The sequence below is a fragment of the Bombus pyrosoma genome, linkage group LG12 (assembly GCF_014825855.1).
Source record: "Bombus pyrosoma isolate SC7728 linkage group LG12, ASM1482585v1, whole genome shotgun sequence".
Lineage (NCBI taxonomy): Eukaryota > Metazoa > Arthropoda > Insecta > Hymenoptera > Apidae > Bombus > Bombus pyrosoma.
The window spans coordinates 11,835,135-11,858,767 of NC_057781.1; the positions used below are offsets into that span (position 1 = coordinate 11,835,135).

At 40.3% G+C, this 23,633-nt stretch overlaps 1 protein-coding gene across 1 annotated transcript in view; it reads right to left on the bottom strand.

Moving 5' to 3' along the window:
• Positions 1 to 18,615, bottom strand: part of LOC122573832 (inhibitory POU protein) — a 57,634-nt gene extending 39,019 nt beyond the window's left edge. The window contains exon 1 of the mRNA XM_043740732.1: positions 17,581 to 18,615. Within this exon, the coding sequence (XP_043596667.1) occupies positions 17,581 to 17,742 (162 nt within the window). The 5' untranslated portion in view covers positions 17,743 to 18,615. The remainder of the gene's footprint in view (positions 1 to 17,580) is intronic.
• Positions 18,616 to 23,633: the final 5,018 nt, after the last annotated feature.

Sequence of the window (23,633 nt, forward strand, 5' to 3'; positions counted from 1 at the left end):
GAGAAATAAATAATAGGAAAACGTAAAGCACGAGTTGTCACTAGGCCGCAGATTTGTATGCATTTGTGAAAATTTGGAAAACGGAGATATATGTACATTGAATGATACGACAGGTAAGACGATTCGCTATTTAGACTCGGTTTTTAAAACTATTTTCAATAACATTCGTAAGAATATGATTTTATACGAGTGTCCGCAGTCTACTTATCAGTTTCAGAGCGTTTCAGGTAGCGCGGATCGATACGTCCAGCCGAAACGAGCCGTGTTATTGACCCACTTATAAAAACAATATACCTAGGTAGACAAGTTGTTCTATTGGAGACGCGGCAGAGTGAGAAAATAATTCGAGTGCCAAACGACACGTAAATTCGGTGGGCACGTAATTGCAATAGCAGTAATGCACTTAAGGAAGGATGAGAGGGGAAACAACGGTGGGCAGCAGCTCGGTCACGTGGCGTGGCACGCGACGACACGTGGCGGCGACAGCCAACTGTAGCTCGTGTGTCGCGTTTGTATCCGTGGACAGAAAACTTTTCGTAACAAGAGGATCTCGTGGTACGGTGTAGCTTGTAGCTGTAGGTCGAGAACGGGACGCGTCTTTACGAGGCAACTGGCTACATCTTTCGGGTACACGAAGGGCGGCCAATATCCCACCGGGGAGATGAGCGCATTAAGAAAATTGAAACGTCGATTTGTCCTCGAAACTCGGCCTGACGATAATTTCATTAAGACCATAGGGACGAGAGACGAGGGATGAGGAACGAGGGAGCAGGAAAGCCCGGCACGTTGGTAGAATACACGGCCGCGAAAGACATCGCACGGTCGATATTACTTTAACCAGAGATGATGCTAATTTCAACGGACGTAGCCAGTTTCCAAGCGGAAGCATCCACCCTCTGTCCGGAGAGAAGAGACTTCCATTTATAAAGCGTCATACCGGTCTGCTGTCTCGCTACCTTTAAGACCAGGTTAGGCGAGTGTGATTTATGAGATCGATGTCTGATTGATATCGTGGCTTTTCATTTATAAACGAATCGTAAAGATTGATCTCGATGTTGAAGAGAGATAGGAACGTCCACATGACCGTCGATCGCTATGGTAAGCTTCGTGGTGTTGTTCGATTGCTCGGAAGTCACGCTGATCAAGTCGAGAAGCGACGTGACGTTGCAAATATTTTGCACAACATTTCTCGCAATTTATCTCACTGCATCTACGTGCTGCATCCCTCTGCGACAAAAGAACTGCTGGAAACGTACAATTTGTATTTGTATGATGCTGCGTACTATGATAATAAATGCATAAAGCTCTGCAATCTACTAATTATACCGGTATATATGAAAATATACTAAATAACGAAATTGAACAATCGGCAAGAAGTAGAACCAGAGTTGACTAATTTATTTCTCATTTTACATACGTACACAATCTGATTTTTATTAACGCGTTCATTATTTCCGTGACCGATTCGTTAACAGCGTATTGAATCGCAAACACGATGAAACAAAGTTCAACGTTCGTTTATTGAGATAATGGAATCGATGGTGCTCTTACGTTACCCAGTGGATGTGAAATTCGTTATATGTTCATTTATTAAACTCGTTAGGTATATCTAATCGTTAGATGAATCAAGGGGAACGCGATAAAATAGCTACAAGACTAATTGCAAGTTGCAAGAGCTCTAGAGAATCGAGAAGAATGAATGCAACACGAAGGAAAGTTGAAAAATAACGTGTTAATTATGTTACGCTAATTTAAATAATTTCTAATTTAAATAACGCATATGTAAAGCGATTAATATTTCTCTGAGCAGCAAAGTATCCTTCCTATCCAATATATATCGAAGACAATTTTGGAAAATTTGCATTCAAATCGAACAAAGATTAGCAAAAAGTAAAGAACGCTTTTGGCCCGTTATTATGAAAATATCAAATTCCTATGAAGAAATATATAAAAGGGAAAAACATATTTATATACAGCTACTTTTATATTATAAACGAACACGTATACAGTTACACGAAAGATAGAAGATATACACACTAGTTATCTTTGAAAACTAACGTCTTTCGTCGTGTACGCAAGGCCAAACGTTGTTCTGACTATAAGCCTAGTACACGGAAGTACAAAGTAACGGCAAACCTATGATTTGAAGAAATAATTCTTCGATAAACCGTATCAGTATATACTAGCCTTTCATTAAGTTTTCAAGATTTTGCTCATTTCGTTTCCACGAACATTCTTTCTTCCTTACGTCGATGCTACAGAGTGTACATATTCTTAACACTTGTCTATGTATATATATATATATAAAAGTACTACATAAATTCTTTGAAAACAGTAAAATTGGTACATTGATCACAAGTGGAAGATCGAATAACGAGAAGGGAATTATTACTTTTACATTATATCATGTACAATGTATATACGAAGTTTCAACTTTAATGTTCCATCACTGTGTGGTTGAACTTATTAAACTATTAAAGCCATCTGCCACATGCATATTTGCTAATGAAGAAATAATATTATACACGATACAAATATAACTACACATGTATAGAGTGAGATGTAGAAAACGTAATAAATAAATATATCAGAAGTGTAAAATATAAACGGTGAGTGAAAGAAAGTACATTTCTCGGATACACCGCTGCTCCATAATTGGAGGGTATTAGATAAATGATAAAGCGATAGAAATTATACAAATTATCTAAACATTATATATACGTAAAAAAGTAGGCGTAGAAAAAGATTCTGTGCTGTTACAATAGTTTCTCAACTCTCGTGGGTAAAACGCGTGTTTGCACATTTTTAAAAATTAAAATATTTTCCCGTTAACGACCGATACATTCTTTTCTATAATATTTCTCGGCCGGTTTGAGCCGGTTTGATTTTTTCTTGTCTCTCGATTTATACTTGCTCCAGTCGCTAAGACGCGACTAATCTTGGAACAAAAATCCGAAAATTAAATGACGACGTTATACATATAGACACGCTACAGGATGATAAGATACCTGAATTTGTAATAACGTGACGCGTTAGAAGATTTCAAGTACTTCTCTGCGCTCGATATTTAACGTAAAAGCTGGCGAAAGAAATAAAATGTCAGGTGAATCGCCTATGAAATTAATTAATCACGCACGAAACAAAAAACTAACAAGGTTCCTACGAAATGGTTCCTGCAAATTTTTCCCAACAAATAAATTATTGCGAATAAGAGACACAATATGTTATTTTGTTTGTAGAGTGACACATATCTGACGTGGATATTTGCTCTGCCCACGCGTTCTCCCTCTTAACCGTGTGTTGTAGCGTTCGAGCAGGTGTACTGCACGGTCTAACCCTCTGCCCTATCCCCTAACCACGTCCTCCTGTTCTCTCCCTCTCCGTCAAGATACAATCGTGGCATAAACATATGGTCATAATAATAGACTCTTGATTTTGACAAGGGGCGCTCCCTTTCAGTACCCCGTGATTGTTTCTCTAGTACCTAAACGTAAAAGCGTGCGGATAGTATTAAGCTAGTTGCTTAATGGGGAAAAAATAGATTTCGATCAAGAAGAGTCATCGACGCGTTTTTTGAATCCTGATTCCTCTTTTTCGTACTAACCTCCCAAGGGATTAATCGCAAGCGATGCAATACGTCCGATAACATCTTACGAATAAGCTTTCGTCGTAGAATAATCTTTAAATTTACAGAATTAACAAGCGACAAGTTGTAGATCGTAGATTTCTATCGGGAATAATCCGCACAATTTTATAATCTTACTAGTGCCAACGACCGTTTCTCAAAAGCGATGTTGCGAGTTCTCGGCATCGAAAAAATTAGGAACGGTAAGACTCGCATCTGCATCCAGCCAAGTGTCAAGCAGCATCGGCCGATACTTTCACCTGTCTGTTTCGTCGAGGCGAGTAGTCTTATCTAAGACGGTGGTTATGCTTCGCACGACATAAAATATATCGAGAAGCGGTACCCTTATCCTAGAAGCGGCACACGTGTGACCCGTATGTATCTCGTTGTACATAGACCAGGAGGATGGGACACGTACGTGTACAGTGTACGGCGTGCAGCGTATAGAGTGCCATTCGGTTTATACGTACGGGTAAGGGATCGAGCTAACGGAGGAGACTCGAGTACCACCGACCATTCCCCATCCGAACTCCATCGGAACTCGGCAATTCCCGTGTTTAGGAGTTTAGTCACGTACGTCTCTGCCCCGCGTCAGAACGCACACGCCATGGAATTTCGTATGCTTTATAATAGTCCAGGAATATCCTGGCTTCTATTTCTATGGCGTTCTCCATGGTGTATATCGATCACAAGACCGATTACACCGATACGAAAAGGATATTTCCACGCGAGAGTATCGTGATTTTTAATCAGCCGGGCATTGCGTTCTGCGATCGTTTCCTTTCTTTCTTACAGCTATAGCATAGTCTTATAATACGCATATATAATGGTCGCGATACGTCGAATTTTCAAGGGCAGGTATTAGATGCAACTGAACGTTCGTCACTCGTGTCTCTTCTATGCTTCTCTCTAGAATTTCTATCGTTAGCCGTGTCAATTTGCACGGACGTGTAACGCGCGGCTTGTTTCGTTCGATGTGCGATTTTAGCAGATTAATTTCATCCCCTTCGAGAATATATGGGAAAGAGAATGTTCTTTTTATTATCGACATTTCGTTTGGTGGTAGAAACATTCTTTCATCGACTTTTGTTACAGTCCCAACAAATGAAAATTGATCGATTAACCTGTTACAATAGGATCGTACAAACAATGGTACGATATACGACATAATATACTAGGTATATACCGCGATAATGTAGTACCTATTTAATGAATTCTAATAATAAATTAACATGTTATAAACAAAATTGTGTATATTGCCTATGAATACGAGCTTTGTCAAATTTTAGTTGAGAATTCATTGAGTCGGTAAACAACTGCAACAATTGAATAAAATTGTTTAAATTATTGGAAAGAAAATCGCATTTTTATCGAAACAACTACTTTTATCGTATCGACAAATTTGATATTATACTCTTTTCACTGCTTCGACGTTTGTAGTCCGATGAGAAGAGCAATATACGCGCATTTTATTCATCGACACGAATAAATTTCCTACGATTAATATTAAAATGATAATTACGATATCAAGGAACAAATAAACGTATAGAAGATTACATTGTTATCAAATGCTTTGAACAAATTTACGTCTTGTTGAAGGTCACCGCTTTTAAGAAAACTCTACATCTGGTCTTTTTAGCTTTCTAAAGCATTGAAGCCATCGACAGCGCATAGACAAAAAACTGCGACGAAAGCAGACCATAAACAGTCGACAGGCGACGTTGGCTTCAGGGCTTTTCAGTTATAGAGTAACACTGCTAGCGTGCGGACCTGGACCAGCTCGTATTATTATTCCAATTTTTTGTACTTTTCACTTCCGTATTTCAAATATATTTTTCTACCTTATAATTTATCCACGCGTCTCTCTCATTATACATCTAATAACCCCAACACATCTCACGTATAAAGAAGTATAACAATTCGACTGAAATTACTTTTTGTGTGTACATATCAGATGCACATATCTTTGGCTAAAACGCTATGTGTTCTTTGAGCAGCTACTACAGTTTCCCTTTTACAGTGTAATAATTGTTGAGATATGTATAATTTTCTGTGCTGGACTAGATTAAACGCGCAGTAAGAATACTTGTATGCGAGTATCAGTGTGTGGAAGTATGTGTGTGCGCGGCGTCTCGAAAACAAATGGATGTAAACTGTACGGTCGTTAGAAGCATCTGGAGGAGTCGTCGGTTAAGAGTCGGGTATGGAAGAAAGTGCTGAGACGCGTGCAAATTTGTATCGGTAAATATAACAGAGATCGTCCATTAAATAAATGTATAACTATTTAAATATTAATTAAAAGTGTAAATTTTGTGTTCCTATAACGTTATTTCGGCTTCAAAGATCCAAAATTCTCAACGATAATATTAATTTAGAAATAAATGGCGCATACTTCGTGCCAATTGCGAAAGAAAACTATTTGCTAGCTGTTTGCTTTATACTCGCCACTATACGTACATGTTACGTTACCTATACTATGATATGTACATTAAACTTACCAATATTGTCAATATCAATCGTACTCGAATCTAATTTTCACTTTCGCCTGTACGATTTTTTCCCCCCTGAAAGATAGTTAACGTAACATGCACTGCTATCACCTGTTATGTCTATCCTGAAATTAATCAAAGGAGAATTAGTAGCAGTCATTTGTCTCTGTGCGTTTAAAGACCCCCTGGGAAGACCCGACAGCTCTTGTAAATCGACGAGTCTTTCGTTTCGTTGTTCGTCGACGACCCTCTAATATATCGTACACGTTTGTGCACGAACGTACGTACATTTATTCTTCCAAGTACACGTAAGAACGATGCGATGTAAGCGGAGAGTAAGCCATGGAAGAATAAAGGAAATTCATGGAGGAAGAGAAAAAACGTCGCGCGTAAACTACACACGTTGTAGAACGAGAAACGAAAACATAAACGAAAGAGATAAGAGAAAAGAAAAAGAAAGAAAAAGAAGGAAAAGACAACAGACGCGATGAAACGAAGGAGAGGAAAGAAAGAAAAGAAACAGGGAGGAAAGAAGAGAGAAAGTCGTGTGATTAGTCATAGAAAGACAGAGATAGAGGAAGGGTGCACGAGACAGAGAAGTCTGGAGAGGGTGAAACGAAGAAAAGGGGTTGAGGAAGGGGAGAAAACCGACGGAGGGATCTCGGTAAGTATTATTGTAATTATACACTTAGGTTTATTTCCTGCGTGCCCGCCCCTGCAGGGGCTGATAGCATTATATACCGCGGCTCCCTAATAAAAATAATAATAAGAGCGTTAAACCGCGGAGTACCGAGCGGAAGTAATGTTCGCCCTTTCGGTTGTTGGCCCGTGTACCTGTTTCAGAACGACGATATACCTCACCCTAAACGCAGGAAACCCTCGTAATACATACGCGTATTAATGATTCCGGTTTGCCCGAGAACCTGTATGTTGAGTTTAGTATTCGTGCGTGTTCTAATTTCTAATGCATTATCAGATTTAGCACTTTCTGTAAATATGGCTTGATACCGGGTTAATTTTAGGAAACGGGTAGATAAGAGATTTATCGCGTTAAAATATAACGAAAATATAACGATTATAGAAAATAGGAAATACGTGGTTTCGACGAAATATTCCGTTTCGAACGAAATAATACGTAGGAAGGAACGTTTCGTTATAGTAACAACGTAAGCCAGAGGACGCACTTCGAGATACAAATGAATTTTATGATATTATTCAACGTATGATTAGGGTAGCCAATAATAACTACAAATGGAATAGACACGTTGCATGACTAAAATCAATCGTCTATAGTCTACAGTCTACGCGTGTGTCATCCCATGGCATGTCGGTATAAAGTTCCTATTAGCAAGTATCGTTCGAACATATGTATGTGCGTGACTAAACCTCCCCTCTTTTTACACCTGCTATTAGCAAGTACCATTTCAAGCCCCTGCTTCATTCCGCTCGCCACCATTTATTTCTTGTCCTAATCTGATCCATCTTCTCGTCCACCTGTGCTTCTTCCGAATCATCTTTTCTAACGTACGTTCTAACATGGTAAAATACTTCCCACGATACTTTACGTGCTGTCCATTGTAACACTCATAAATAACGCTCAGAATGGAAATCAGATAGACAAGTAAAAGATTGGTTTGAATCGATTAAATAAAAAGATTAAGAAATAAGATACTGGTATTTCCGTTTCGAATTTTTTAACTTTTATATTTCCATATTTTACGGACTGTTGTACGGAAACGAAAAGTGGATTATAAGGAGAACCAAAGAATGTGATACAGCGCAAAACCGGAAGTCTGTGCAAAGCCAAAAAGGGAAGACTAGATCGAATAAATAAATTAAACGAAAAGACAATTTTGCAACTACGATGGTATTTATATTTTTGGAACTACGGTGTAGTAAGTATATAATATTTTGTGAAATAGTATTAACAATATTCTCTAAAATATCAAGTATTTTATTTGAAATGAAAAATGTTCTTCTTCGTAGTCTCCGCTTGTGATCAAGTTAATGATTAATTCTCGAATTATAAGTGATTCGATTACCGAAACCGAAGCTGTTAAAACTACCGCGGAATAGCAATTTCTGTTAACCCCTCGCTATATCACAAAACGTTGGCAACGCGCGATCTATCGAATCTCGATTCCTCCGTAACTTTTTAATTGCACCTTTACCGTAAAAGAGGAAAACGACGAAAGAGGGGATAGTAATAACGCGTATAAATTGCCATAAAAGAGTAGCCAATCAAGGCCGGGATTAAGGCTATCGGGACGTGGAAGAAATGGCAAAACGTCGGGAGGCGACTAATTTCCTCCTGGTCGATAATTCTCTCGCGAAGTCGCTTCTTCCCGCCGATGACTCTCGTCTTCGGTCGCGCTCCATAATTTTCAATTTGTGCAAATTAACGTTCCCGTTCTCCGCGCGTCTCGCGTCTCCATGAAACACGATAAATAAGGGGCCAAGCGAGTAGTAAATATAAATCAGGAGTGATTGGATGTAAGTGGGGAGCGTTATGTGTCCCCAGCGTCCCGTGTGTGGGATCGTCCGCGGCCGTTCTATGGCTGTGGGGCGTTCGTACACACACGATCCGTAGCATAGGGCGTAGGTGAGAGACGACGCGACGCGACGCGACGCGACGCTTGGTGAGACGATGCACTACTATCTACGTATACTTTCACCATCGAAGGGGCTATACTACCCCGTTTACCTCGCGTCGATACTACTCTGCGTCGCGTCTCGTCGCGCCGCATCGCGTCCAAGACTATACCGCGATACGACTATAGTACTATTCGCTGCAGCAATATATCGTATTATTTTTCCTCGTTCGAGTTCTTCGCGGGCCATAAATCCCCGTGTCTCTTAATACACGTTTACTGTAAGCTCTTGCGTTTGGGGAACCTTGACGTTTATACGTACGCATCTGTATCCGTGAGGAAATTTTGGCTGGCATCGTTGAGTACAGAAGAAGTACAGAGATCGTATAACATAGCTATAGTTGTAATAATATATTATGGCCATAAAAAGGACCGTATATCGATACATGTAATACAATACGTACTATAATAGATACTATCGTTTAATAGTAGAATTATTCAAACCGCTGTAATAATGGGTTTCTGACTTCTCCTGTTTACCAATACTAGAAACATCTATAAGCTATGTTTTGTACGAGAAATTATATAAAATACTTTGTATTAAAGCAAATGGACACGACGAACGTCAATAAATATACTGTACATAGTCCTTTAGATATATGCATTTTTCAAGGCGAACATTTTTGCGACATTTATGCTGACTTTGAAATATCTCTGACATTGATATTTATCAAGTTATTTATGGTACATTTATCGATGAGCGGTATAAGCGTGTACGACGAATACAAATGTTCAATTTTGGAACGAAACACATGGGAGATTTGCAAGCTTGTTAAACGAGGTCACATTCAAAATTCCATTTACGAAACCTAATTTTCTATCATCACGGAGTAACGAAATGCGTATGAATCAATCAACCCTTAGACTCTCTATTCGTTAACATCGCGATATATCTATATACATCCTGCGTCTGTACCAGGTACACCACCTTCTTGACACGTCCCACTTCTTAAACAAAAAAGACTAAATACTTGCTTGCAATTGCGATTTGCGCTTTATCGTCGAAACGGTTTTACGGTGCTTATACCTTGACGATGATTTTCCTCAAATCAGATGCATCTTTTAAATTCACTCCGTCGGGGGATCATCCTGTACGTCGCTGTACACTGTGCGTGAACAGACACAAGCGCATCGACCATCTCCGATACGTATTTCGTCGTTAACATTCGCTCAAGCTCTTGTTTAATTTGTAAAGATAAAAGTTGAATTTCCGGCTGTGATTGCCGACAATTTACGGTTTTAAAAAGATCATATCGTTCAATTTACATCTCCGACGGAACACGGTCGTGGCGATGCGTTACCTGTCTACACGCAACGGCAGAAGAGAGGAAGAGAAATAGTCACGCATCGAAAGTGGCATAATCAATTCACACGGACCCATAGAGGCTACGTAAATGTACCAATGATAAATGATAAGCATCCACGGATGACCTTTTTCAAGCGCGTTTACCTTTTTTCCTCGGCAAGTGCACAGTGCACAGATGCGCACTTGCGAGTGGCACAGGTGTAAGCAAGATATCGATTATGCAATCTCATGGCTTGCAACCCCAACCGAACGGTAACGCACGAATACGCGTTCATCCCTTCTGGCCTGTGCTGTGCGCCACCTCAATACGTATAACCCGGCTCGATGCCGGTCTGTCAAACAGACCTGACGTTAATTATCGCCTTACTGCTCCGCCAAACCACCGTTCCATCCACTTGACGCATATGTCACTTTTCAGATTTCTGTCTGAATACTGTACACTGTACATACACTCACACACACTCACTCTCTCTCTCTCTCTCTCTCTCTCTCTCTCTCTCTCTCTCTCTTCCTCGTGTATCATATTATTTTCGACCTTCTTTCAATGATTTTTCTATCGAAAGAAAAACAAAGATCATGGGTATGTGTGAGACAAACAAGAGAGTTTTGTACAAAAGAAAAGAAAGATACAAAAATATAAAGAGAACAGCCGTCGAATAAAATTATATCTTTTCACATTAGAAATGGTTTGAGACGGTGCGAAATTTGTTCCTTTGTTGGTAAATAAAGAATTTAAAAAAAAACGGTCGGTAACCGGTCAATTTTACGAGTCTCACGTATATGCAGTGTGGTATACAGCGCACTTACATACATACATACATACATGTATATACATATGTATGTATACATAGCTCGCCACGAACGTAACCGAAGGAACTGGATACAACTTGACGCGACGTCACACGGTATACTTGGTTGCAAAGATTTTCTTGCTAGCTGCAGGTAGAAATGTACCGCTTATTCAAATATTGAATTCAGCGAAGATTCCGGAAATCCGGCCACAGGGTACATGATTTCCGTAGAATAGTTAGCTTCTGTAGAAAAGCTCGTTATATCGCACAAGAGGAGCGCTGTTCAAACTTCAACTATTGACGAAGCTGGTTCTACGCGGTTTGACTTGCTCATCTTTGTCGCTTACAATGGCTCCAACCTTTCTTGGTAAAGATCCTGACGAAGACTTCAATGATGTAACGAAGCAGAAAACTTGAAACGTTGTCGAGGTGGTCGTTTGGAATTGTTGATAAATTTTTAGTACAAGCGTTCCGTCAATGTAGCAGAACTCCAACATTCGAATTTCGTTAACAAGTTACAGGAACGATCGCGTATTAAATCATCGTACCATGGTCGATGTTGTCGAAGAATTTTCTCCCCGAATCTATAATATATAACCCAAAATAAATGTCTTGCGTTGTACTTCAAAAGATGTTATTAAAATATAGATAACTTTTAAATGTCTGCTTTCGATATTAGGTATAATTTTACTACTACCTTTTGTACGTTTTGTGCCGTTTGTTGACGAAAGGAAGAGGATATCTGAAAACGGACAAACGCGAAGAAGGAGCGACGAGAAGAGCAAAGTTAAGCATTCTCATATAATTATCATTTTCAATCAAAAGCTAACGTAGATCGACGCTCCGTACGTATTAAATTTCTAGTGAAATAAGAACGTGAATACACGGTGAATGCGCGTTCATATTTTACGCATTCTACTTCTCAAAACTTATTTGTCGTACTCTCTCTCTCTTTCTCTCTCTCTCTCTCTCTCTCTCTCTCTGTCTCTGCATCTCTCTCTTTCTTTCATTCAATAAAGGCGCATTAACTTCCGATATAGCATTTCTCGTTCCATGTATACGTATAATAACAGATAAACTTCGCCATACGTTATTTCTCACGTTAATTAACATTTTATAACTGAGAATACATTACATTAGCACATCGCCGTGTAATTGTCATTCAATTCTTAATGCAGCAGCCACGCTGTCGCTGGCGTCGGCATCGACGTCGCGTCGCGTCGCGTCGCGTCGTGTCGGACCATGAAATTCTCCCAATTTCCGTTGACGTTGTTTTGCGGTCTTGGCTGGTTCATCGGAAAGAGAGCGTTTACTTTCGATGGTTAATGGCTGATGACGCGGTGAATGTAGCCGACCGGACCGGCCAATCGATAATCGTCACCGTCGACTGTCGAGTCCCTCAAGAGTCGTAACTCGTAACAGTTATCGGTTATTTTTTCCAACGCGATATTCCGTTTCACACGTGACAATTATTCCCGATTTTTCCGTCAAACTTTAGCGCGCTACCGTTTCCCGATTAGTGACTCGCAATTAGTCGAGATTAATCGGTCACCGTAAAGACGATTTAATTTCAAAGAAACTTGTAGCTACGAGCAATCGGCTGAAACGTTCAGATCGTATTTATTTGAAGAGCAAGAAAAATATTTGCAGATTTTATATTCGAAAACTTGATTTCTACGAATATTAATGAATTATGTATTTACAGCGCGTTTCAAAAACTGAAGTTGATTAGTTTCGAATTGGTTTCCGTTGTTTTATCGAAAATACCGGAAAATGGGGCTGCTTCTTTATCGCGGCATAAATTCCTCGGCGTAGTAACAACGAAGCTAGAAGAAGCGGAAATACATATATTCTAGGTCGATTCTTTCCTCAACGCATAGCAGTTGGATCGTATATTAATAAATTCGAGGCCGATAATTTTACGAAAATCCGAAACTACAATAGAAAGTCGCAAATAATGCAGGAACAAGAGTTTATTTTCAAATATCGTGCTTTGTCTCGCAAACACGAAGCTCGAAGCTACGTTAGCGTCTCTTAATGAAATTCATTTATTTATATTCGACTTTGGATTCGTGTTGAGCACGTTGATCAAGATAAATTCAATAAAACATTAACGATAAAACGTTTACTCGTACTGCATGTTAAAATCTTGAGTCGCGACGCTTGAGAAAATTAAATTCGTGACAGGTTACGACTGAAAATTTCTATCGACTTGTATTTTAATCGATAGACGTAAGATCAGCGATATTAATATACGATGTCCTTATAATTTACACGCTCGATATTCACATAGAAATAGGAAGCAGAAATCAAATACGACGCTTGCGATTCAAATTAACGAAATTAATACATCTCATTCTACGTATTAACAAGTTATCGTAGTCTACGAACGATATAAGTTAATGGTCCTGTCGAAGGTACACGTGTTTACCATTAATTGTTTCGTTTTTTACATTGCCCGATAACAATAATTGAGATATTAAGTTCACTGTGAACAACAACAAATAGCCTTTTTACTTTGATTGCAGATGATTTCCCATTTTTAAATCTACAGTAGGTATACACATTCTGAATTTCGATCAATATGAAATTAGCGTATTAAAGGAGCTAAAACAAAAGTATCTACGCAGCTACTTGAATTAAATATCCGTTATAAAACGAGACGCGATAAAGTGCACGCGTATCGAGCGAAAATTCAAAGTCGATTTTCTCGAAAACAAAGCCTCAAACGAAAAATTTTTATTCTATATTTTCGACTTCTTTTTTCGCGTAGAATCACCCCTTTTCCGCTTGTACCATCAGTTACCAACCACCCTGTATACACACACACACACGAATATTGGAAACTCGGTCGCTCTAATAGAGGAAAATAACCATTTAAGATCTGATTCGATAAATTTTTATATCGATAATTCTTATATATATTTTCTTACATTTATAAAAGAATAATAATAGTCGCGTGAGCAGATCGCACATGGAAATTCAAGAAACCGATGATCTACGAAAAGGGTAATGCTAATTAATTAATTATTAAGCAACCTGATCGATATTCTGGCCAAGCAGAAGATACGTTGTGGAAAACGCGCGAAACGATGGTCATCGAAACGTGAATAATTACCAGTGGTACAATGAATGCATAATGAAAACTGTATTAATTATCGTAGATAATTAATATCATGGGCAGGGCACACGGACCATGTTTACGAACAATTAACTGCATTAACGTGTTAACGTTTGTCACGACTGACCTTCCTAGAACTTGATAAAATACTTAAAGACTGCTGAAAATTGTTTAAACGTGTTTCGTCGTATTTTTAACTTACAATTATAAAATAAGTGCATGTGCCTACGAATAGGTACGTTTCGTGTTTCTCCTTTAAATATTAATCCAACTAGTTCTAATAAGTTTCGACAAATTAAAACATCTATGTTTCAAGTTAAAGTAACAACGTTCAATTTGTCGTTTAATTTATTCGAAACACTTTTACCTGCTGGCTGCTAAATGTTGAATTTCATTTGTACGGTATAACGTTATTATTTTTCTAGCCATAAGCGTTGGAAAAGATTGTTTAGAAACATTTTATATTAGATCGCTAGTTTGACACAGTCGTGTTGCATTTTGTTACTGTTGCTTGTAAGTTACGAAGAAGAAAGTTCTGATACAGCAACAAGTAAACAGAAGTACAGTGTCATTACAATAAAAAAGTGCTAAGTACTAAAGATTCAAAATCAATCTCCGTATTATAAACGTAAATTATAATTTATAATTTAGAAACATAGACTTAAAAGAGTTCAAGGCGTATTTTTGAACACGTTCCAATTTAACCCTGTTAAACGTATGCTTTGCTACTATATTTACTGTCTATGTGTTGGATTTAAATGGCAAAAATAGCATCGCGTCTGAAATAGCCAGAAAAGAAATAACCAGTCAGGTAATGTTCACCTTTCCTCTGAATCTAGAAAATACCAATGATTCGACTCATTCTCGAATATCCGCAAACATCCTCATTCCGCGTGACGCTGCAAACTTTCTCGATTCCCGCGTATTCACATTCACGTGTTTGCAGCATGCGCCAAAGAAACTTCTCGACGGTATCTACGAATGTATCCGCTGCTCGTTAAATATTTCCACGATAGTCGCGGCGAATCGTAGCCTATGTGAAACGGTTTCGAAGGGGATGTGCAGCGCAACGTGCGTCGGGCAACTGTACGAAGAACGGCGAGGAGCGGCGGAAAAATACGCGATGTACCGACGTAGGACGACCGAAAAAAATGGCAGGAGAGAACGATTACATCGGATCCACGATACCTGGCGGAACAGTACAGCCTGTAATCTCATCCAGCCACTCGGCTCGTAGCGACGGTTTTTATCCTATTACGTCACATGAATAAACTAAAGACCATGGAGTCCGCGACACGCTGTGCCGCGCCGCGTTGCGCCGCACCGGAGGAAAGAGATCGTGAGATCCAGGAGAGCGGCCGCTGAAACGAGTCTGGATTTGACGTGTACCCTTTCCAGCACGGAGGACCGCTCTGCCTGCAGCAGGGACAGGGATTCCAGCTCTGCGAATGGATATGTTGGAAGTTCGACAAAACGACCACGTCTGATATGTTGAAAGAAAAAGAAAAGATACGCCAACGGAAACCGGCACCTACGTCCGGACTCCGATTGATTCCGCTTGGATAGCTCAGCTACTTGGCTGTACGGTCCTGATAATGAAACGTAGTATCGCCAAACGAGTATCGACCGAACGAACACCCTACTCTAGGGGAACCGCTTTTCTATGGACATCGTTGCTTTTCTTAAGGGTCCAACCGACGTCATATACTCGATCCATGTAGAGCGCTGGCTGCACTTGGATCGAGCGTTTCAGAACGCGCTGCTGAATCTTCTGTAACCGTTTGAACCTTTGAGCGATACGATGTCTGATAAGGCGCGTTTATTATACGATTTCTTACGCTTGTTTATTCCGACCAAGTGTATAACCCGAGACGAATAAATTATTATCTTTAATACCTAGTACCGTAACACATTGATTAATTATTTAACATTTTATTTAAAGGTAATAAATCATAATTTCTACGCTTAGAAAATTGAAATTTTCTAATACACGGATCAACGAGAGGAAAGCTTCGATAAAGCAAACATTCGTTAAACGTGGAATACAAGTTTGTCGCAATTGCTATTGTTTCTCATCTCTCGATACAGGAGATAAAGCCACGAAGGTGACATCGTTCTATCGAAAAGGTTGAAATCGTCGGTGTTGGCCAAGAGTACGGTAAGCGTAGCGGCGGTGCGCCGCATCCGTAAGATAAACGACGGATGCACGAAATATGTGATACATGTGGCAGGGAAACTTGTGGCCAATGAAAATGGATGATGCCAACTTCCAATGTCTCTTTTTATCGCGCCCTTACATTCCAAATGTATCAGGCTACTTCTTTCAGCCAACAGTCGCCCATCTTCATGTATAATGTATCATTCTTTGCAAACTTTAATCGTAGGATTTTGATTTATGTTACCACCTCGACCGATTTCTTACACCACACCCGATAAAATAATAACGCAACGAAAGCGATCAATTTACGTGATGAAACTTTAATCGCATTTTAAATATTACAATAGCGGACGATTGCCATTTAAGCAACACTGAAATTGAGGAAAGAGTTAATTCTGAATATGTACATATATTATAGATAAAAACGTTGGCTTTTGAATAAAACAACGCTCGTAATTGGAAAAGCTATTTACGTGATTATATCTTGTATATTTCGTATTTTAAACGAATGATTAGTAATCAGTAATTTATCGAACATGTTTTCGTTAAAACATAAAGGAAGCACAAAATTTAATATCCTTTTTATTTGCGTATGGTCGTGATAGATTGACTTAAAGATTCGTAGATATCGCGGAAGGTAAGACGTTCGAAAGTAGTCGCGAATAATTAGTTTCGTTTCGATTCCAAGATACGAACGATGCAAAATCTAAATCAATCGTTTCACGTTACTGTAAATTTCACGAAACTTTAATTTACATTCGCGATCGAAATAGCTGGAAGCATGATATTTCAATTTTACACGAAACAACCCACAGCATACGAATCAAAGTTAGATATCTTAAAATAAAAAGTTGAAAGATAAAGCGTGCATAAGCGTGAAAAATATGAAAAGACAAGTTTTTAGCGAGAAAGGAAAGGAAAATTTTATACAGAATGCGATTGAAAACTTGATACGTTACTTATAAAATAATGAAATGATGGTTGAAAAAAATGAAGTAGGTATAGTATTTACTGAAACAAGTCTTCGAATCTGCAAACGCATTAAACACTGGAAATGTGAAAATTAACACAAAATACACTTTCTTATCTTGCTGTCTGTATCATTGCTCAAAGTTATCGATATTACTCGATGATTGTCAAATATCACTCAAACTACTTGAAAATTACGTTATACGTGTATAACTAGAATAAGAAATGAGATTCTACTAGGACCATGTTTATCCGCTTCCTACAAACCAGCTAATATCCACGAGCAATCATCCTACGGTCGAACCATCTAGGAAAAAATTTGCCACGTAAGAGGCGTTTTATCGAGATGTGAAATCCCCGTCGCATCTCGTGGCATCGCGTCACGTCGGTCCCCTGCTCGCGAAGAGGAAATCGCGATGTCGAAGATCGAAAGTGGAAATAAAAGACGGGATAAAACGGCGATTACTCACCGTAGGGTTGGGCATACAGCGTCGCGGTGGTGGCGGCATGGGATCCGGTGCGGCACGATAAGGCGGAGGCGAATACCTTCCCGAAGGGAAACAGCCCGGGGCCGTGATGGGTGCCCCGTGGAGCCCCTTGCTCCCCATCATCTTGTCCGGCGAGTACATCATCCTGAAGCTAGTCAAGGCTAAGCTGCCAGGCTTAGACCTAAACCAGTCGAAAACCGACGCCCTCAAACAGAACGATACCAGCAGCGGTAGCCGCGCTTCCTCTTCACATCAGTGTTCGCGGTTCGCATCTGTGTAAGAAGAATTATCGATGTCCTCTCTGCACCCAATTTCCTCTCAGAGTACCTTCACATTCGCTTTCGTCAAATCGCTTCCAGACTAATCGCAAAACTCACTGGCGCGACGCGGCTGTACGAACGTATTATTATCACCGTATTATTATTACAGTTGTTCTTACGGATAGTACTTGATCTCTACACTGCCGTTTTACGAGCCACCACTCATCTTCGTTCTTGACACTACCGATCAGACCGCGACGATTTCAGTGGATTTAACTAGACTCGTTCGTCGAAGAGATCGCGGATCTCTTCGATGTCCATGATGCACATGATCACGGACACGGTGGTTGGATTTTACTCGCACTAGGTTTAGTTCTATGTCTGAACCATGGCGACGGCCAAACGTTCCGATTCCTTCGAATCGGAAGATCTCGCACCTCGCGATGGTTACGTAGACAGAAAGTAGGTGGTGTAGCGACGCGCGTTTCTCCGAGCGTGTGAATAAATAATTTTCCTGTCGAGCGAGCAGCTGATTCCAAACGAGTCCGGCAATGGTGAAACGTTACCGAGATAGGAACGACCGAACGATCGAACTTGTAGCGGCACGCTAATGCAGTCACTGAACCAACAGCCACTTGGAATTTTCGGACAAAGAAGAAACTGTCCACCGTCAGATTGTCACGATTTGGTCACCGACGTAGTAGAATCGTACGGTACACGGGATGTTGTGGTGAAACTGTGCACTTTTTGGCGCTGACTGGCCGGCGCGGCGAACGGTGCTTCGTGGATGAACTCTTCCAACGGGGATGGAGGGATCGAAGGATGAAGAGGGAAACGACGGGACAGGGGATGGTCGGTGATCCAGGATATTCGCAGAGTGGCGCGTGCTCACAGCAGAGGGGTTGTTCGCCACGAGGTAAGCCGAGAACAACCGGGACGAAGGGGTATATCGTGCATAGGCGGAGTTTAGCGCGGTCACGCGTGCGCTCCTAGCGCGATTCGCGTCGGCCATCTTTCGCTTTGCTTTCGTGTTCGGCATGGGTGTCGCTAACCGCGACCACCCGTTTCTTCATCCTCCCTGCGTTTTACCCTCCCTCTTTTCGCCTCGTTCGTCCCGTTTCCTTTCCTCTCCCCTAGAATCTCGTTCCGTGTCTCGTTTTCACTCCCCCACCGACGTAACACGCCCTTCCTAGCCAACGTCGAGCCACCCCCGCGTTCCTACCGAGCCTTGCCCCGCGCAACCTTGTCTCGTCGAAGACGCCTCGTGTCGTCTACCTACTTTTCTTCCCTCGCGACGCGCTTTTGTTCGATCACCGCGAAATCTCTCGCTCGGCTGTCGCCCAACCTGCTGTTGGATTAGTAGCTACGTCGTAAACTGGTCGGTCTCAGTCACCCTTAACACCAAGGTCGCTGCTGCTGCTGCTACTCGTTGCTACTACACGTCGCTTTCGTCATTTATCTTCGACGTCCTAAAAATTGCGACTCAACTGTGAACCATAGTTTTGTGTCGATATTCGTCCACGGATTGAACACTTCGAACGATTTTATCCACGCGATTCCGTACAGCAGATCGTTGTTTATCGATTCATCGTGTCGAACAGATCTTCAAACGATTTCATTTCGTTTTTGCTAATGACGGTATTAGAGATTTCGTAGACTCTGGTATTTCTTCGTATTTTTATGCGATGATATTGGCTACTCGATGTACCTTTGCAGATCCAAAACTAAATAAAATTACGTTTTATTTTATCGTTCTAATCGTTGGGAATAATTTATTGAAAAATCTTGAACACAGTGACGTACATGTCGGTTTTCTACGCAATTACGTACAGCTGACGTACGCATAAAGGTTATTAAATAATAACGATTCAAAGATTTTAGATTTTACTATTTAATAAACAATTATCGAATCGATCGAATTAGATTAGATTAAATTAATTCGCGTGTTTTAACTTTAAATAGAAAACACACGTTCGCAAACACGAAAGGTAGGAAATGAAAAGTCGTCCTACTTTATAATTGTCTTACAATGATCCTTTACGCAGTGACGTGAGTCTCTTTCGTCCCATTTTATAAAGAATGAACAATTGCGATCAACAAACGATGTATTATTAAGAAGCACTGTGAACCATTTATATTACGTTTGCTATTGAAACATCGCCATTTTAACAAAGAAAATAACTAAATACAATAACTCAACTGGAACAGTCTTCGCTTTCTTCTTAGTGCAGTTGCGTTAAAACAAAAGCCACCGTATGCATTATTCGAAAGAATAATCGATCTGCCTTTGTTTGTATTCGATCATGCCTTAACCTGTGCCGTTTTAAGTCATTATTATTTAAAGCAGCCTCTTATATAACACGTAAATAATGTTATTTAAATATTATACTTTACAGCCCACGGTGACGATACACTCTTGTGATTAAGGCTACTGTTCAAGATATACTGTACATATTTCTACATTGTTTTAAGAACTCTTTAAATAATTCGAATAATACAGCCGCTTAAAAGATTGTTATACAACAGGTTGCATGACACGCGTTCCTAAATATTATCTACGTTCTAAATTCTTACGTTCTGTCAAATCAATTAAATTGAAACGAAAAATATGCAAATTGTTTTACAATTTAAAATTAATGTAGCAAACGAATATTTATGGCAGACACGAAATCTTTCTTACGATTTTCCGTGCGTATTTAACTATAACGTAGCAATCGACGATATCCTATAAATTAAACGTAACTGCGTTTGTTTTTTTGTTTCGTAGAAAATTAGATGGTATAACGTCTACGAGTATAGTCACGATAATCACAATCCTAAGCCAAGTTGCTTATATATATATTTTTTTTTAAATGTCATTGTTTGTTCTTAAAACACACTTCTTAAAAATACATAAAAAGAGATCGTATCTATAGCTCGATAATTCTGTAGCATCTATAAATATGAAGATTTACGTAATTCATCGAGGCAATTTTCTTACAGTCTGCCGTTTCCAACCTTGAAATTTGGAGCTTGTACAACGTGATTAATAATGAACAATGATTGTATGCCATGTATATTTGAAAGTCCGAAACAATCGAGAGTATTTGTGCTGCTATTTGATCGGTCGTGTCTTCGTAGTAAGTGCAGATTTGTGTGAGCTATTTCATAATGAATTTTTAAAGTGTCATGGACCCTTCGTAACCCAGATCCCCTCTGTTACTCCCACAAGGCTGCAGGGCAACAGGGCTACAGGACTTTCGTCGATCCAATAAACGAATAAAGCCGTTTCGCGCTATTCTTGACTCTTGGATTTCAATCCAACTGACCAACAGAGAAGTTGATTTCGCCATTCCTTTACATCCGTCGGTCTACTCTGGAAATTTTCTTATCGTTTGAATTTACAAACAACAAGATATAGGTACGAAATATTTGTCAAACGCTCGCTCCTTTGCTTCGCTCGTTTACTTATTTTCGTACTAATCGTGCCACGGCTTTTTATACTTTTCTTTCTCCATAAGGCCGCCACCCATTTAGGTCTTTTCTCTCGACGATTAGCAATACAGGGAATGTGAATACTTACCGAACGAATCAAAACGATCTTGCTCGTCCTAAAGAAATAAGCGGCAAAGAAAACGATCGCGACACGTTCGATCCCAAAAGTGCGATAAAACATCTCGAATACAACAACGTGTCTATGTACGTGCCAAAAAGCCAAAAAAAAAAAAAAAAAATGGCCAAAAGCAACGAAGAAACGTTTCAAAACGAGTATATTTATCGGGGCCAATCGTTCATCTCGTTGAAAAAGGGGAAGCGGTAATAGGCAGTAGGAAGCCTGGCGACGCGACATGGTTGCACGACTAGACACCAAACTGGTGAACGAAGGAAAGACAGAACGGACAGGGCTGCGGTACAGGTATCTACGCGAGATGGAATCGCGTACGATGGAAGAGGAAGCGAGTATGGGACGAACCAAGGGGGTAGGGTGAGAAGGAGAAGGAAGCGGCGGACAGGAGTGAGAGAAGGGGTGGTTGCGAGTTTGGCGGTAGTCGTTTTCCGAGGGATGTTGGGCGGAAGGTTCCCGCGGGGCCTGTGTTATCGCCTCGGCAGGATGACCAGCCCGCGGTATCAAATATTAAACCTACTTGCACCGGCAGCCTATCCTCGACAAGGTATCCAAACCTTCCCTCCGACCAGATCCCTCCGCGAACCCCGCGTCCACGGGTCACCACTAGCTCGCCACCGCTGCCTGCCATCAAAACCTACGCCTAGTAGGTTTACTGCCGCGTCTCGATCTCTGCCGGTTCTCCTTGCGATGCTTAGGCTGTTTCCGTTGCACCGGTTGGCAAAAGGCGAAAGGAAGGAAGGCGACGGATACCGATGATCCGCCACGACAATCGGCTATTCTCCTTTCGCCGGTGCAAATGCATTCCTCGGAAGCGACTTAAGGAGGAACGCTGACATAACCAGAATTCTCGAGATTTTACAGTCCTGTGGAAAAGCGTTGTGGAAGAAAGAGGTGAGAGGCGGGAGACATAGTCGCTACGATCGAAAACGTCCACCTCTCCTAGCTTTCTTACAGGCGAAACGATCTCCACGAGTCACGAATTTGATGCTTTACGGCGCATCGTTCTCGTCGTGATCTGTGGGCGAAATGGTTTGCCGCTTCGTGTTCTTTCTCCTGTTTACTCGACGTGAATCGAATTTTCCGAAAAAGCAAAGTGCTTTCTGAAAGGAACGATTAGCTTTGTTCGGTTGAAACGGTGTTGCAATCAAGGATAATTTAAGTAAAGTCAGAAAGATTATTTGTACTAAATTCTGTATTCAATACTGACAGGATGTTCTACCGTAATGCGAGATTTCAAGTGTCGCAACTTACAATAATCGAATGAATTCGGGTTCGGAGAGAGAGAGAGAGAGAGTCGGTCAGAAATTTGCCAAGAAATTGTTGATCCATCAGGAAACGTCTAACGACACAAAATAAGCCGTTACTCGAAAACAAGCTGATACCGGGCATATATCTATTTATACGAACCTTCCTCCTTATTTCATTATACTAAATCCTCCCTTCTGTTCCCACATATGTATAGTACAACGGAACACTCTGTATGTATGAACATGATTCTATGCGTGTACTTATGTATTCCGTATGACTGTATGTATCGTTTTAAATGCTCCCTACGAGCTACACGTCGAAAAGGAGCGACAGCAATGGTCGACGAGATGGTCGTGAAAATATGACGCATTTTCTAGCAAAAGGAAATGGATCGAACGTACATTGACATATAATCATACCGGTCGTCGACTGCAAGCTGCGGTTGTAGCCCCATTTGGTCAAAAGTAATAATTATATTACTAGGTGCAGTTGTTCAAAAATAGGGTAAATGAAAGTTAACCTGGAATTACGTGATCAAACATATCATTTTTCTAATCAACGTAATAGGTATATTTAACGGCTCGGCGCAATGATATAGCATGTCGGTATAGTGGACAAGGGTTGAAATTTCGAGAGCTACTTATGTAAGCACATACATGCGACTATCTTATTTTCTGCGGCAATCTGTCGCTGTCAAACGACGTTTCGCGTTTTCCGTAAAGGCGTTTAATTAAAAAACGAAGAAATAGAAAAAAAAAAAGAATTAATTTTCGGGATATCGTATTCCTATTCTGTCTAAACGTTCTTTGCAAATTGGATCGATAGGCTCGAGCGAATTGATATCTCAAAGTACGGAGCGAGCATAACTTTCAAAATATAATAGAATACGAAGATCAGAGTGGAAAAAAGTAAGAGATAAA